Here is a 17610-nt window from a genome sequence, read left to right on the forward strand (position 1 = left end):
GGCTCAGGGTTTATTTTTGGACCGTCATGGCGTCCGTTCCTTCCATTTTGTAGGAAGGTGGGTGGGGGTTGGGCCGACTCAACATGAACCTGCCGCTCTGACACTCCGGGCTGGGACACGCAGGCAGCAGCCGGGCCGGCCGCCCCCCGAGCAGCAGTCGCACAGGTAAGCACGCCGTTATTACACCTTTTTATTCTGCAGGTAGAGCACAGGGAAGCGATTAGCAGCGTCGGGTGGTGGTGGGGGGGGTCAGCTGCTGTCAATGCAGAACCCCTCCTCCCCCCATCCCTCCCCCCGACGCCCCCCTCCTCCCACCGACCTCTGCAGCCAGAGATCTAATATATGTTGGGGTGTTTTCTTTCTTAGCTAATTGTTAGCTTCACACTCTCTCTCATCCCTGTGGCTTCACAACACACTGTCATTTATCAGGAATGAGGCATGACTGACACACTGTTCCTTTATCTTTGAGTTGTCATCTTCCTGCTGTGTAATTATGAGGAATAAAGTTTGATATTCTACATTGAACCTGAATGTTCTCTCCTGCTCCGTCAAGGGGAACCTGCCTGGAGTGCTTTGAACATCGGCAACAAGTGTTTTTACCCGGTAGGTTTAATTCTCCTTGCATCTAAAAACAGTTTGCTGTGTGTGTGTGTGTGTGTGTGTGTGTGTGTGTGTGTGTGTGTGTGTGTGTGTGTGTGTGTGTGTGTGTGTGTGTGTGTATGTATGTGTGTGTGTGTGTGGCGACGCCTCGTAACCCGTCTTCTTTCGGGGGGATTCATTCACTTAAGGAGGCCATTGTGCACCCGCTTGGTTTTTTCTTACGTGGCTATTATTACCCTTTCCTCTTTTGAACCTGCATCCTAAAGGCGCTCCACATACCGAACCCACCAGAGCCTTAAAAGGAGGAGTGGGCTCTCATGTGTCAGATGGCAGGAGGATCAGGGAGGGGGGGATTTCACTGAGGTGACACACATAATAAACGGAGGATGTTAAGCAGTTGTTTTTGTGCAGACTGCACGGTCAGTTATGATCACAAACGTATCTGAATTTTGATTGCGCTAATGTTATTTCTTTACAAAAAGGACAGGAGGGTGTGGGGGTTGGAAATATAAAGAAAAACAGAAATGTTCCACCAGATTTCTCAGTTTCTCCATCCTTTTAACGCTAAATCCTCATCCTCTCGTGTGATTGGGTATTTTCAATGTTTCTGGCGCCCTATCCGGTGTCGTCGAGGTTGTGATGTCATGAGGTCACATGCTCTGCATTCACTTTCACCCCTCAGCAGATATATATACACACATCTAAATGAGTGGATTCATGTGGGAGAGGAGCCTGACGAAGCTGAACGCTTATAAACCCGTAAACTCACAGAGAAGCCAACAAAGTAAATTTAACAACAGTACATGTTACCTCTTTAAAAACAAATACCACGACACATATAAGGTTTAGGAGGAGGCGAGGGATGGAATACGAGCCAGATTTCTATTAAATTAACCAAGAAATACATTTGGATTTGAATGTTCATGGTCCCCACAGGATGGACCCCAAATATGTTGTTGACCTCTCTTTGTTGTTGTTTGTTGTTGACCCTCTTTCTGGAACATCAGGACACATTTCCCACTTTCCATAAAACATGCAAATAAAAACTTGCAGATTGTATGGCAACTTCCACATTTTTCCAGCACCGCATAGGATCTATATTTGGAGGTTCATGGTCTCAGAGGATGAATCTTAATGATTTTGTTGACCTTCTCTCTTTCATCTAAGTTTTCCACTTCAACACAAAAAACCCCTCATAAAAATATAAAACTTTCTAACCATATTCCAGCTCCTCAAAGGATGAACTGTTTTGATTTTAACGACTTTTCTTGGAGCACAAACTTTACGTTTTTAGCTCCACTAAAGGAGCTCTGAGAATACATAAATCACCAAAATGTTTCTTCTGTACTACATATTATTAACGTTACAAATTTCCATTTTCTTACCATTTGTTGGACATTGTCACTCAACGATATTTTATATATTTTGAGCATGGATCGTAACTCTGGTGTTGCTGCACACGTTGGGACAAAAACCTGAAGACCCTAAATATACACACAGCTGTCGACTAAAAACATAGCAGAGATATAGACCTGCAACAAGGCGCTGACATGCAATATGAGTTCTTTCACCCTCGTCTTTCACAATGCTCCTCTCACGTTTCTGATGCTCTGGCTTCACCTGATGTTTTACGCAAAAGCTCTGATTTATTGATGTTTTCGGGGAAAGTGAGGCAGCCTGTAAAAAGCCGGGAGGCTTAAAAAAGCAAAGCAGGCGATTGGCCGCGACTCCTCTCTGCCTTTCAGACTAAAATTAGGCCGAGTGCAAAGCTTCACCGGATCAGCTGAGGCGGAAACATCAGCCAGGAGGAGTTCAGCTCCAGTCTCCTGCTGGTTCACCGGCTCACTTTTAAACCTGTTTGTCGATCACAGAGTCGTTGCACATCAAGGGTTCATCCTCTGTGGAGCCTGAGTGTAATCGGGAAATTACATTACGGTATTTCTTGTGTAAATGAAGGGCATTTTGGCCCGATAGTGGCGCAACAGGAAAGTTCAGTGAATCACCAAAAATGATTATAAGTCATCCTCCAGGGACCATGAATCTCCACCAATGCTTTTAATCAAAATTCAGCCAGACGTTGAGCCATTTTGTCTCAAAGTGACAACATCATTGAACATGTCAGATGTAAAAGGATGTAATGTTGTGTTTCGGCTGCAGTTGATGGTTAAATAAATATACAAACACAATGAAAGGCACAGATACATTAGAAAATTGTTTTAATTTATTTAAGAAACAGGATTAAAAATACATACAATCAGAAATCTCAGTACATTGATATTAAAAGTGAGAAAGTCTGCAGAGACAAAGCTGATGAAAACATACACAGGAAATGGTTTGATTGTATATATGAGCTGATAAATGTTGTTGAAATGTAACAGAGACCAAATCAATGTAATCAATAGTCAGGGCGAGTCAGTTGTCATACTTTCAGTGTTATAATTACCATCAGTATTTACTCTGCTGTGACACAAAGTCTCCCCTGAAATCAACCGTCCAGATTGTTCTTTAGCCAAAAGTTTAAGTGCAGAACAGACAATATAATCATAATAATAATAATAATAATAATAATAATAATAATAATAACAACAACAATATAACTGAACTGTGATCCATCGACTACATGAACATGTGAATTTGTTCTATTCAAAATACTTTTAGATTCTCTACACCATCATACAAGGATCAGCCTATATCAGATATTAAGGTTCAGCTAAACACCGAAGAATACAGACACTAAAGCTCAGTCAGATATATACATCATAATAAAACTGAATATCAGAAAATACAAAGAGGAAATTGAACCAATATAGACATTTGATGATCAAATATTTTGCAGTGGAGCTGTTGGTTTGTAGTCGTCCAACCGAGAGTCAGAAAGAAGGATTTATTGGATATAAATGAAATATTGAGTCTTGCTGTCTTCTGACGGACCTGAAGAGACGACACCTCCTCAATAATCATCATTATCTGCAAAAGACAGGAGGAAAATAGTTAAATATGCAGATATTATTCATTTTGTTATGTAGATATGCGGCCTTTTGAAAGAGTACTGTTGCATTTCCTTTTAACACATTATGGGATGTTTCCCAATGGGGGTATCGGTCAGGGATAGAGTCACTGCTCAGGATGAAGTCACTGCTGAAGATTCACAGTTATAGGAAGTTTACATGTCAATTTTCGTCATTAATATGATTCAGAATCAACAATAAACCAATTTTGTCTTAAAAAAATTCTGAAGATAGAAAAGCAACTATCAAACCACTAAAAAGCTGCAAGACAGGTTTAGTTTTGCACCAGAGGAGAAGTTCACTAAGACGTTTTAAAACCTCTTGAAACTTGAAACTTTTGCTAACGTGATATGCAAACAATATACATTTCAAATCATATAAATATATATTAGTCCAGGTCCAGAGAGCTCCGAGAACTCAGCCTGTTACATTCCTTCTACGAATGCTTCGGCCGTGACCTGCTATGAAACTCTTTTCTGACAGTTGTTGTTGTTGTTTCTCTCCACAAGGTGCTGAAGTGCTCATGGCGGTCGCATTCGGTGCTGTCGCCCAGCCGGGCCTGCTCTCCCAGCACTACGCCCCACCCCTGCTGCCAAAGCCTGGAAAGGACAATGTTCGGCTTCAGAAGCTCCTCAAGAGAACCGCCAAGAAAAAGGCCTCGGCTCAGGCGTCGCAGCCCGCCACGCTTTTCCGCTGCAGCCTTTCCCCCGTGAACGAAGCGAGCCCCGACCTGGAGCGCAGCGACCACTCCACCCCGCCCAAGACTCCAGAGGCGCCGTTCGGCCTTTACGGCGTCAAGCAGCCGCCGCGGTTCACCGTCAGGCCGCTGTATCAGCACGTGGCGTCCCCTTACCCGCAGCGGGCGAGGTTCTCGCCTCAGACGGTGGCGATCCCGTCGTACTCGTACTCGCAGCATGTTACCACGGTTTCCTCATATTCTGAATCGACCCACCTTCCTGTAAATGCACCGGCTACGGGGCCAGTCGCAGAGCTGGTGGTGCCCAAAATATCTCTGCCAGCCTCTTTTGTGCTTGAAGAAACAGCACCAGCTGCTGAGGTGAAAAAGCAAGCTTTTAGCACGTTTGCTGAAACTCATGCTGGAGAAACCCCAAAGACAAAAAGTCTGGGTCTGACTTCTTATTCAGCAACAAGGGGTCAAGCTGTGATTCGTCCTCTCGTTGTGTTGACCCCTCACGGCAAATCTAAAAGTCCACGTCCGACGTTCAGAGCAAGGGAACATTCGAGATCGCCCAAACCGATGTTTGAAGTTCCTCAAATTAGGATGTACACAGCGAGCACATCGTTCTACGAGTCATGCAGGACCACGCCGGTGTACGACACAGCTGGATTAACCGCTATTGGCAGTACAGTACCTCAAAGTAAAACACCAGCAGAAATACAACTAGATTTGACTTCAGCACCTGGGGTCAGAAGAGGTACCACACCGACGGCTCAGCTTCCTTTAATGGGCATGGATCACCAGAGGAAAACACCAACTTCAGGGATGAACACAATCATAACCCCAATGGTTGAAATCCAAAGGTCAACCCCAACAGTTGAAATCCAAAGAGCAACCCCAACAGCTGAAATCAAAAGAGCAACTCCAACAGCTGAAATCAAAAGAGCAACTCCAACAGCTGAAATCCAAAGAGCAACCCCAACAGTTGAAATCCAAAGAGCAACCCCAACAGTTGAAATCAAAAGAGCAACCCCAACAGTTGAAATCAAAAGAGCAACCCCAACAGTTGAAATCAAAAGAGCAACCCCAACAGCTGAATTTAGAGTTAAAACACCAACTTTTGAGTCCCATACATTGAGAGCTTCAGCAGGACGGCCTAGAACCCCGGCATACCACTTGTCTCGAGCTACAACGCCTGTCTTTGAAGTCTCAAAACCCAACCCTCTCTTGTTTGCGGTGACGCCAATCACAGTAGAACCAGAGAGGTCAAGAACGCCCAAAACGGTTTCTGCTGTGGACGGTTTGTTTGCTTCCCAAAGCATCAAGACTGTTGAACCTAAGCCTACTGAAACAATACTCAATGGGGACATTCATTCTGAAATCCCTCCTGCTGTAAAAACAATCCAACAAAGCATCACAAAGTCCAAATCAGAGAGGACAAGAGGAACTGCTCCAGCTGGCTCTCAAGGACCTAAAACTCCAACCTCTGAGCTGAAAACACCGGTAGTGACTTCTTACAACAATCCGAGGCCCAAGACTCCAACATACGAAGCATCCCGACTTATGACCACGTCACCTGGCTTTAAAAGACCAAAGACACCAACATATGGGACGTCACCTATTGGTGTATCCCCTGTAGCCTTTCAGAGACCTAAAACCCCAACCCAAGTGGCTCAAAAGTCAAAGTCTGGCTACCGTGGACTGACACCGGCTGAATATGCTGCTCACGGCGGAATAAGAACTTACTCTCCAGCATTTGGTATCTCCGGTTCCAAGGACGAGGTTCAAGCTACAAAAGAGGAATCAGCAGAATGTAAGACAACGAGCCAAGAACCATCTGTGGAGACGTCCGAGGTGGCTAAACCCAAAGAAACCCCCAAAGATGTAGATAAACCCTGTGTGGAGGATAAAAAGGATGCCATCACCCCTTCAATCCCTACTATCATTGTTTCACAAGCTTCTGACACCTCAGGAACAACGTCAACACAAGAGACGAGTACGGCCTCCTGTCGGGTTGCAGCAAAGCAAGAAAAAACGCTGATTCGAGAAACACCAAAGGCTACGCCTCCAACGGCAGAGGGGAAACCTCTGGAGAGACAGAAAGCAGGAACACACGTTCAAGAAGTCGCTAAACCAAAGACGAAACCTTCGGAAGCCAAACATTCTGCGACCAAAAGTGACGACCAGGATCCTCTAAAGGCAGTAAGAAAACTTTTGGGCAAAGATAAAGTCACGAAATCTGGAACTGAGACAAAAACTGCTGCCGCCGCTGAAGATAAAGCCGAAGGCGCCAAGCAAAGCTCTGCAGCGCCCGCTCTTATTGTCACAACGTCTGCAGTTGAGTCAACAGGAAGTGAAGACAAGGATAAGAAAGCAGGATCAACTTCGGCAGTTAAATCTGCTCCTGAGAAAAAGGATGACGATGGATCCCTCCCGGCCGAGCCCCTTCTCAAGGTCATACAAAAGACAAAGGGCGTGAAATCCAAAGTGAGCGGTTGGTCCCGACTCAAGAAGCACATGGTTGTGGAGCAGGAGGAGCCCAAATTTCCAGAGATAGGCTCCCAGAAGGAGGCCCCTGGGCCGGACCAGAGCGAGGTGCAGAAGGCCAGTGACGAGAAGGCCGGTGACGGGCCCGAGGCTCCGGACGAGAACCAAACCAAAGTCGCTCCCGTGGCGGCGAAGATGTGGAACGCCGTCCTCTTCCAAATGTTTTCCACCAAAGAGAACATCATGCACCAGATCGAGATGAACAAAAGCGAGGAGGCGAAGGACCAGTTGCAAAAGGACGAGTCGCAAAAGGACGAGTCCAAAGAGATCCCTTCGTTCGCCCACCGGCTGCCGCTCTTGCTTTTTAGTCCAAAGTTTGACGCTAAAAGGCTCAAAGAGGCGGCGTCGAGGCCGGTGACGAAGATTGCCACCGTTTTTGAAATGGGTCTGATTGGGCGAAAAGGTAAAGAGGAGGAACCAAAAGACTTTAATAGAACAGCGAGGGGGTTCGCCGCTACTTAAGCTCATATATATATATTAAAATATATATATATATATATAAATATGTATTTTTTATATAATATATATATATTTTATTAAAAATACATGTATTTTATATAATATATATATGTTTTATATATATTTTATATATAATATATATATATTTTATATTATATATATATATATATATATATATATATTTATATATATTATATAAGTGCCAAGACGAAAATGTAAAGGAAACACAAGTTGAGATATATGTTCAATGTACAGTTGCAGGAATCTTAGTCTCCGTGGTAACGAATGATGTTTGTGTTGGTAGAAGAAGGCTTTGAACTTTATACTTGACAAACGCTTTGTGTTGCATTTGTGTGTCTGCTTGTCTGGACGTTACTTGTTGGTGTTTGTGGATTAGCTGCAAGAGAAAAGAAAGAGAGAGTCGGCTACATTTGTCTTAAAGTCTTTCAGACGTCACATTTAAGATTAAAGCGTTTATGTTTTCAGTAAAAATCAGAGCTTCTCGTTTCTTTCATCACATGTTCACAAATTAAAGGATTGAAAATATTTGGTTATTGTAAAGAAGCTACGAGGCTACAGAATACTTTATATTTCTTTAACATGTCTGTGTTTTTGTGGGTGATAGAAGAACATTTCTTCATCATTCAAATATCCGGTTTTGTTCATAATGGTGCTATTTAAAAACCTCGTACGTAGAGAATAACCAGATTTTTTTGCAATATAATTTTTTGCCTGTGGATTTTTTTTGTTTTGTAATTAACTTTCACAATGAAAGTCACAATGAAGCAACATATTGGCAGCGTCTGAATTTGACCTTCTTCCCGTTCCTACAATGTGCCTCGGACATAAAGTGCCATTAAAGAAGCAACACGATGCACCAATCAGAGTCAGTGGACACAAACAGCGTGAGAGTGGTTTCTACAGGAACAGATGAAACTCACACACTCTCACTCCTTTTAGAGATAAACAATGGGACTGAATCTAATCAACTCCTAGTAGCTTCTTAATAACGAGCAATACATTGAGATGTTTGTCATTTTGCATGTTGACGTCCATAAAAAGCAGTACATTGCATTGTGGGAGTATTAGCAGAAAGTAGTGCTATATGCGCCCAAATAAAATAATACACACATCCATAAACATATAAAATACGGGGACTAAAACTTTAGAAATATAATGAAAATTGGATTGATTTCACGGCGCCTGGAAGACGTAAAGCGGACGTAAGTTTGAAAGAGACGGAGACGGGATGGAGCTCAGAGGAGCTGAGGGGTCAAAGGTCAAGGATTATTTTAGATGGCTGTGAAGCAGTGAGGGAAAAAACATACACAGTTTATTCTTCTAGTTTTTTTTATGTTTTCTGTTCCTTTAATGTTTCTACTGAGTCCTGAAGTGTGTGATGGAGTTCATCTACAAATAAAAAACAGAAGCAGAGTTTCCTTCGTCTTGATTTCATCTGGTTCTGATGTTTGACCCTGAAGAGGAAACATCTTTTATTTCACGCTTTGGAGTTTAATTTCATTTTCTCTGAGATCAATGAAGAAATTCAGATTATTTATTTATTTTCTGTGTTTTCTTTTTCCCTCATTGTTTTCTAGCTCAAACTGTTGGACTAAAACACGAGAAGGAAAATCATCTCCAGGTCCAGTAGAACATTAAAAACTGGTCTCTACTTGTCTATGATATTTACATTCATCTGTCGAACAAAGTAAAGTGAAGAACTGAGAATTCACTTCAGTTTCTCCTTCAGTTCAAACTTCCCCTCACTTTGAAGATCAGCTGCTGACTAAACATTAAGGAAATGAAATCTGTAATTTAATGTATGTCAAATATATCACACAACCAATCAATCAATTACATTTATAAATGAATGTCTGTTTTTCTTCCATAACTCGTCTTCTTTCATTCTAGAGGAAATAGAACTTTTTTTTTTAAACATAACATTTCATAAGACTTGTAACACATTAAATCCTCTTAGTGTCAGTGATGAAGTGGTGAAGTTTCATGGTGATACCTACGAGTTCATGTGTTCACCCAATTTCACAACACATTCATAACCTCAGTTATACACATGTATTAATAAAAACATGGAGAAAACATATTGTATTATGTCTGTTGACATGTATATAAAGATATATATATTTATGAATCTCACCAGAATCCCCGTCAGCGAACTCTCCTCCGTTCTCTCCGTCCTTCGAGATCTTCTCATATTTTCCGTGACCAGTGACCACAAATTTGTACTTTTTACCGTCTGCTGAAACCTGAAGTAGAAAATATACATTATTATGTTCATTTATCATCCTGTAACATCATCCATCCATCCATCCATCTATCTATCTATCTAGCTATAATCAATAATAAAAGAGCTTCACAAAATTAAAAGAAAAATGGTGAAAATATAAATAAACTCTTTTCAAAAGTTTGGAATTAAAAACGATATTCTGATTATTGTGTGTGTGTGTGTGTGTGTGTGTGTGTGTGTGTGTGTGTGTGTGTGTGTGTGTGTGTGTGTGTGTGTACCTTGGCTCTGTGGTCTCTCCGACCTCCCGGCTCTCCTTTCTCCTCCCACATGTTCTTCTTCTGCATCACGTCGCCAGGTCTCACCTCCTGACACGTGAATAAATATATACATAAATATACATAAATATACATAAATATTAATTATTTAAACTTCAGTCTGTTTTTGGTCTACTTTATTTATTAAATTAACTATTTCTCAAATAAAAGAGAAATCCTTCAAAGTTAAAGCAGAGGGAGACTTTTGTTTTGAAATGGTTATATCTTGTTTCTCCACAAGAGGGAAACCTCACATAACAGACTTTTAATCTGCACCTGAACACATCGCTTCACAGAACTCATTACGCAGTGAAATGTCTCCTGTGCATCATGATTATTATCTATATTTTAACTCATTTATTCTGGTGTGTCTCCTGTCCCGTGGTGTTGGTGACTCACGGTCGGTCTGCAGGGCGGCGGTCTGCTGCCGTCAGACGGACCCTTCACCCATTGGGTGATCCGGTTGGCCACGCCCACCTTCAGCCCCTCGGCGTCCTGGTTCAGAAAAGAGTTAGAATACATAAACCCGACGATGAGAATTGTGTTTTTTCTAAACTCAAAGTGTTCTCTCTCCTCATCCACAGTTCCAACTCATTTAAATTGTTAAAGCACCGAAACCCTCGTGAGAAGAGACGTGTGGATTTACATTTTTAAAAAAAAGATTGTTAAGATTTGATAAATGTGTAAGCTTCTTAAATTGACTAAGTGATTATAACGTTTCACTAGAACCGTCACCTATAGCCTACTGTCTGTGAGCGTCTAATGAATCATACACATCAGTAAACGTGTCTCAAAAGCAGAGGTGTCAAGTAACGAAGTACAAATACTTCGTTACCTTACTTAAGTAGAAATGTTGGGTATCTATACTTTACTGGAGTATTTATTTTTCAGACGACTTTTTACTTCTACTCCTTACATTTTCACGCAAATATCTGTACTTTCTACTCCCTACATTTTAAAAATAGCTACTATTTCATTTTGGTTTGTTTTCACTCCGGCTTGTCATCGTTCAAAAACACACACACAAAAAACCTCTCCGCCCCGTGGCGCACAGATACGTGGGCGCGCACACAGGTGAGCGCTGAGCACACACACACACACACACACACACACACACACACACACACACACCAGCGGACAGAGAGCGTCGAACAATATGTCGCGTGAAAAGTAGACCGCTATATCTGTGTTTTAAACGCTCCCAGGGTGAAGATGCAACAGCAGCTCTCCTGTGAGGAGCAGCTCTCTGAACCCAGAGCAGCTCTCTGAACCCGGAGCAGCTCTCTGAACCCGGAGCAGCTCTCTGAACCCAGAGCGGCTCTCTGAACCGGAGCAGCTCTCTGAACCCAGAGCAGCTCTCTGAACCCGGAGCGGCTCTCTGAACCCAGAGCAGCTCTCCTGCTCCAGGTGAAAGAGCCAAAGTGCTCGTGTCTTCTACCAACAATGAGCTGCTGGCTTCACATATTATAAAAGTACAAAGTACACGGATAAAAAACTAAGTCATTAATAAATACATGGACAGATGCCTGTACTTTCGGGTAAATGGTTGCGGTACGCCGTTAACAGGTTAGCTTGCGCATGCGCGATTTGACGCGACGCCGTGAGCTCCGTGAGCTCGTCTTTTCCTGCTGTTGCGTTTCTCAAAATAAAAAAACAGATCTAAGCTCAATATTGAGCATGAATTGAGAGCCGTATCAAATCTACAACCCCGTTTATAACATATGTGTCGAGGAAAGCAGCTCACTACTCCACTAATACTGATACAACCTGATGGCTCACATATCTGCACTCATTCTGTTTTGTTTGGCAACAAAAATTAAAAGCTTATTGTTTTCCACAATGAGCTATTTAGTAGTAACTAAATATGAGTTATTTTTTTGCAGATAGAACTTACACAAAACATTGTCTGATGGGGCAATCTGATTTACTTGAAAGTGATTGCAACTTTCTTTATTCTGTTATTTATAAAAGCACAGATGAGTCACACAATTATGTTATTTACAGAAAAAGTTTGAGAACCACAGCTTTAAGTGTTTGTGTCGAAGTCGCCGCCTATTTTGCACTATTACAATACTTATAGGCAACTAGTTATCATGTCTTCCGCTCCATGAAACGCATGTTAATGCTCAGTAGTACACATATGGTACTTTAATGTATTTGCATTGTAATAAAATGTGATAATTTTAAATGGGCATATATGCAGCTGAAACGGGTAGCCTAGTGCATCCCACATTCAACATAACATTTTAAAACATTATAGTCATTATGGCCTTTATAAAAAGGATTGTTTTGGGGGAGGTGGGGTAGTGCACTATAGGCCCCTGAGACGCGGCTTAAGAGTTTGTCCTTAATGGAAAAAAAACATTCCCCTTACATTACTTTTACTTTTATACTTTTAAGTAGTTTTTAAACCAGTACTTTTACACTTTTACTTAAGTAAAAAGCTTGAGTTGATACTTCAACTTTTACAGAAGTATTTTTAAACCCTAGTATCTATACTTCTACTTGAGTAATGAATGTGAATACTTTTGACACCTCTGCTCAAAAGTCAAGTTAACGGAAAAACACATTCTTTAATTAGATCCAAATAAAGTTGATTTCTGTTTTCTCCTAAATATCAACACATGGGGGTGGGGCTTATACTTAGGGGCGGGGCTTACCTTGCAGCTGGCCCCCCTGCTGGGACCCTGGCTCCAGGCGTCCCCGGCCTCAAACAGGTTCTTCTTGGAGGTGACGACCTCAGGTGAGCCGGGCAGGTCGGTCAGTGATGCCTTCACTGCCCGCAGCTCCTGGGAGTTCTGCACAACAACAACAACAACAACAACAACAACAAGCGTAAACAACCGTGTGTCACTGTAACGTGAAGTTGTAACATGAAAACCTTGATTTCAAGTTTTAAGCTAATACAGACGGTTAGATTATTAATTCAAATTAATAAAATGAAATAAATATGAAATAAAAATAAATAAAAATAAAGAAATAAATAAATAAATAAATATTATATCGTTATTTAATTTAAATTTTGGGACCAATTATGCACTTTCAAATAAGAAAATGAAAACTGAACTTCACCAATTTATATTCTGCACATAAATTAAAAAGATGCCACCCTTGGACTTCCGTAGTTAAAGTGCCAAATGTGAGTAATGTAAGAATGAGATATAAAGAGCTTCTCAACACTAGTTTACGGTGAGAATATTCTTCCTTCTCAAAACCTGTAATTTGTGTATTTTATTGCACAAACCTGAGTTTTTTAAAGCTCTCCTAAAATAAAAGTGTCTTGGCGTTTAAAAGGTCAAACATAAAGAGAGCTGTGAGCGCTGGGAGTTCCCGCCGCATAAATCATCCTGAGACAACAGAGCTGTGATGTCATCGACCAGGTGGAGGCGCTCTTTAACCTCTAGCTGCTTTTCAAACAATGAGAGTCCAGAAGATCACTCTGAGTGTGCAGACACTATTCTGAGGGTTGAGAGGAAATACGTCCGATGTGTTCTTCTCTCTCATGTCCATTAAATATAAGATTAAAACCTGCAGCCCGTTAGCCTGTTAGCTTAGCATGAAGACAGGAAGTCTCTAAAGCTCACCGTCAATGAGTTACATCTCGTTTATTCAAAGTGTGAACATGACTCTGTCCTGACCAGCAGGGGGCGACTCCTCTGGTTGTATTGCAGTCCATGTGTGTGTGTGTGTGTGTGTGTGTGTGTGTGTGTGTGTGTGTGTGTGTGTGTGTGTGTGTGTCTGACCTCCACAGCGTGTGCGTACTGCTCTAGCTTGTCGTCGATCTTCGGCAGCAGGACGAGCGTCTTCGTCTTCTTAAAGCTGTTACTGAAGACAACAGGAAGTACCAACCGTTAAAGCAACTGGTTCAGGATCAGATCAGCCACCGTATCATGACAACACTCACAGTTAGAACTGATTCAGGATCAGATCAGCCACCGTATCATGACAACACTCACAGTTAGAACTGATTCAGGATCAGATCAGCCACCGTATCATGACAACACTCACAGTTAGAACTGATTCAGGATCAGATCAGTGGCTGTGGATAAAATCAACTTTTTGGGATGAAACAGAGACGCTGGTCTCATGTATTTAGATGGAGACTGAGAGTACGTTTTCAATAAAATAAAAAAAATAAAAATCTTTAAAAAAAAATGGTTCAATGTTACAGATAAGTAATAGTTAAAACATTTTTTGAAATGTATTAAAAATTAAACAAACAAAAAACAATACAAATTAAAAATAATGAAATAAAAAAATCACAAAAATTCTATATTTAGAAAAAATATGAAAATTACAAATAATAAACAAATTAAACAAATTAAAGTTCAGCAGATCCATGAATAAGAGAGCAAGGAGGAGGATAGCATTGAAGGTGTTGATGAAGATATTCACCTCTTCTTCAGCGAGCGGTTCAGCGACTCCGTCCTCTCTGAGATCTGATGAAGAAGAAGAAGAAGAAGAAGAAGAAGAAGAAGAAGAAGAAGAAGAAGAAGAAGAAGAAGAAGAAGAAGAAGAAGAAGAAGAAGAAGAAGAAGAAGAAGAAGAAGTTGATGGTTCTGTCTGGAAACGTTCACTTCAATGTTCACTTCAATGTGGGAAACCAAAAAGCAAAAGGTGTGGCACACACATGCAGCGTCGTGCACGTGAACATTTACATCAAATGTCACAGATTTACACATTTATTAAATATGCAAATGCAGAGAACCGTGGTGTTTACTTTAAATCCTGAATGTGCATAACAACCTTTCAGGACTATGAAGATACAATATCGTCCATAATCACTCAATCAGCCAAACTTCGCACAGATATTCTTAACATATAGAGCTATGTTATATATTCAATTAAAATATAGCAAATATAGTTATGATGAGAAAATACAACTTTTAATTATAATTATTTTGCTAAATATATATATTTTTTTTTTTCCTTTTCTGTCATAAACCGATATACCAGTAACACATATGTGGACTTAGTGTATATGTTCCCAAGGCTTTTCTGTATATTAAACCTTGTTAAAGTATTCCAATAGGCCTTCTGGTTGAGGAGATATTCTGAATTTAGTACGAATATATTAACCATTCGGATTTTGGGAAAACGGGGCTTTGTGCAAGATTAGAACATATAACAACACAAGATCAGTGAGTTCACAACATGCTTCACAAACACACACACACACACACACACACACACACACACACACACACACACACACACACACACACACATGCAACTTACGAGCTGAGCCTGAACCCGTCAGCTGTGAAGATAACACAGTTATGTTGTTTACAAAAGAGACGTCATTCTGCACACGTCCACCAGACGTCATGGCTTAACCTCTGACCGTCTGACGTCATCAGAGAGCCAAAGACATGATGTCACTTCCTGTCTGGCCGCCTCTTTCCACGAGCTTCTGGAGCTCAAAGCAAGCGCTCATTCGACATTCATGACATCGATCTGAAGAAGAAGTTCACTTTCCATATTTATATCTGTCGTAAAATAAAAGTGGTCTTTACCTTGTGAGTGGGAGTTTTGGGACTGAAGGGACTGAAGACCTCGTCTCCGTCCACGCTGGACGTACTCAGGCTCTTCATCCTCTCTGCTGCCTCCATCCTCCTCCTCTCCATGTCCTCCTTCATGCGCCTCCTCTCCTGCTGGGAGTCACAGCACAAACATTGATAAAGCTCTACATCAACTGAGTCCGATTAGCTGTCGCTACGTTGTTACAGAGTTACGTTGTTGCGCTACGTTGTTGCGCTACGTTGTTGCGCTACGTTGTTGCGCTACGTTGTTGCGCTACGTTGTTGCGCTACGTTTTTGCGCTACGTTGTTGCGCTACGTTGTTGTGCTACGTTTTTGCGTTACGTTTTTGCGTTACGTTGTTGCGCTACGTTGTTGTGTTACGTTGTTGTGTTACGTTGTTGCGTTACGTTGTTGCGTTACGTTGTTGTGTTACGTTTTGCGTTACGTTGTTGCGTTACGTTGTTGCGTTACGTTGTTGCGTTACGTTGTTGCGTTACGTTGTTGTGTTACGTTTTGCGTTACGTTTTGCGTTACGTTGTTGCGTTATGTTGTTGCGCTACGTTTTGCGTTACGTTGTTGCGTTACGTTGTTGCGTTACGTTGTTGCGTTACGTTGTTGCGTTACGTTGTTGCGTTACGTTGTTGCGCTACATTGTTGCGCTACGTTGTTGCGTTACGTTGTTGCATTACGTTGTTGCATTACGTTGTTGCGTTACGTTGTTGCATTACGTTGTTGCATTACGTTGTTGCATTACGTTGTTGCATTACGTTGTTGCATTACGTTGTTGCATTACGTTGTTGCGTTACGTTGTTGCGTTACGTTGTTGCGTTATGTTGTTGTGTTGGTCAAAGATTTGTTTGAATAAAAGAGTTTATCTTTAAAGAGCCTCTGTGGCTCATAAACTAGATTAGCAACCTATGACATTTATATAAAGACAATATGACTCCATCGGATGCTTTCATCCTTTTAAATTTCCCTCCAAATAATCTGTGCCATAGTAGTCAAGTGCTTGTGGGAAATGTAGTTTGTTAAACTGTTGTTCATGGAAATGTAGTTCCATCTAAAAATCCGATATTGAAGCCCTTGCGGAGGCCCGCTCACCTCCTCTTTGGCCAGCCGGTGCTGCTCCTCTTCCTCCCTCCGGCGCTCCTCTCCCACCCGGGCTTGACGCCTCTCCTCTCTCTTCCTCTTCAGCTCCTCCAGCTCCTGGCTCTCCTTCTGCTGGAGGCTCAGCCGGATCTTCTCCAGGCGCTGCTGCGTCTCCTGGACGGCCTCCGCCTGCTCCGGCTCCACAGATCTGCTGCAAAGGCCGGGGAGGGTTTTTAGATAATAAAATCTGCTGTTATTATTGACCGGAGCTGAGTCTGTTAGCCGGTGAACTGAACTTTGAATCCATCGGAAACAATATGGCCAAAAGTATCTGGACACCCCTGATAGTCAAAGAGGTTCTGTCTTTCTAGATACTCTGATTTTCTGTGAACATTCACAAATAAGTGGTAATCCATATCCATAGAACCCACTACACACCTGGTGGACCGTTTTGTCTTGTTGTTCTTGTGCGACGTCACTTCCTCTTTGGTCGCGTCTCTGTTGGCGTTGCTTGGTTTCGGCTCTTGGTGAAGAAACACTTTGGACGTGTAGGAGATCTTAACCTCTTTTCTTTTCTCCACCTGAAGAGTTCAACAGATGTTCTTTTCAAACATGTGGTGTACTTAACACCCTTTCATAAAAAATGTCATCCCCAATCTAAAAAGGGTGTATCTCTGCAACCACTAGGGCTACTTGAATAATGTTGGTGTTATAATAAAAGGTACACATGTGAGATGTTGTTCAGATGTGTAAATATCAGTCTATATGTTACTGGTTAAGAGTAAATGAAGATGACACACCAAAAACATGAAAAGGTTTCAGGTCCGCCTATAAAAAAATCACTTACAGGATGATTATTTATTTGAAATGATGCAGCTGTAAGGTCCAACTCTAACCCAAATCATAGCTCACTATGTGAACATTCTCTAACCCAAATCATAACTCAATATGTGAACATTCTCTAACCCAAATCATAACTCAATATGTGAACATTCTCTAACCCAAATCATAGCTCACTATGTGAACATTCTCTAACCCAAATCATAACTCAATATGTGAACATTCTCTAACCCAAATCATAGCTCAATATGTGAACATTCTCTAACCCAAATCATAACTCAATATGTGAACATTCTCTAACCCAAA

The 17610-nt window shown here is 41.6% G+C and overlaps 2 protein-coding genes across 2 annotated transcripts in view; one reads left to right on the forward strand and one right to left on the reverse strand.

Annotated features, from left to right (window-relative positions):
- Nucleotides 1-492: 492 nt before the first annotated feature.
- prr33 (proline rich 33) lies at nt 493-7296 on the forward strand (the record flags this gene model as incomplete). Its single annotated transcript, XM_079223575.1, has 2 exons — nt 493-603; nt 4118-7296. The coding sequence occupies exons 1-2, from the start codon at nt 531-533 to the stop codon at nt 7294-7296; spliced, it is 3252 nt and encodes a 1083-aa protein (XP_079079701.1). The 5' UTR covers nt 493-530.
- lsp1a (lymphocyte specific protein 1 a) overlaps nt 2812-17610 on the reverse strand; it is a 30680-nt gene continuing 15881 nt past the window's right edge. Inside the window, exons 4-13 of the mRNA XM_079223579.1 lie at nt 16903-17045; nt 16477-16675; nt 15369-15503; nt 14248-14291; nt 13596-13677; nt 12513-12650; nt 10252-10347; nt 9817-9903; nt 9449-9557; nt 2812-3567 (exon numbers count right to left, since the gene is read on the reverse strand). Of these exons, the coding sequence (XP_079079705.1) occupies nt 3551-3567; nt 9449-9557; nt 9817-9903; nt 10252-10347; nt 12513-12650; nt 13596-13677; nt 14248-14291; nt 15369-15503; nt 16477-16675; nt 16903-17045 (1050 nt within the window). The 3' untranslated portion in view covers nt 2812-3550. The remainder of the gene's footprint in view (nt 3568-9448; nt 9558-9816; nt 9904-10251; nt 10348-12512; nt 12651-13595; nt 13678-14247; nt 14292-15368; nt 15504-16476; nt 16676-16902; nt 17046-17610) is intronic.

The sequence above is a fragment of the Taurulus bubalis genome (genome assembly GCF_910589615.1).
Source record: "Taurulus bubalis genome assembly, chromosome: 9".
Classification (NCBI taxonomy): domain Eukaryota; kingdom Metazoa; phylum Chordata; class Actinopteri; order Perciformes; family Cottidae; genus Taurulus; species Taurulus bubalis.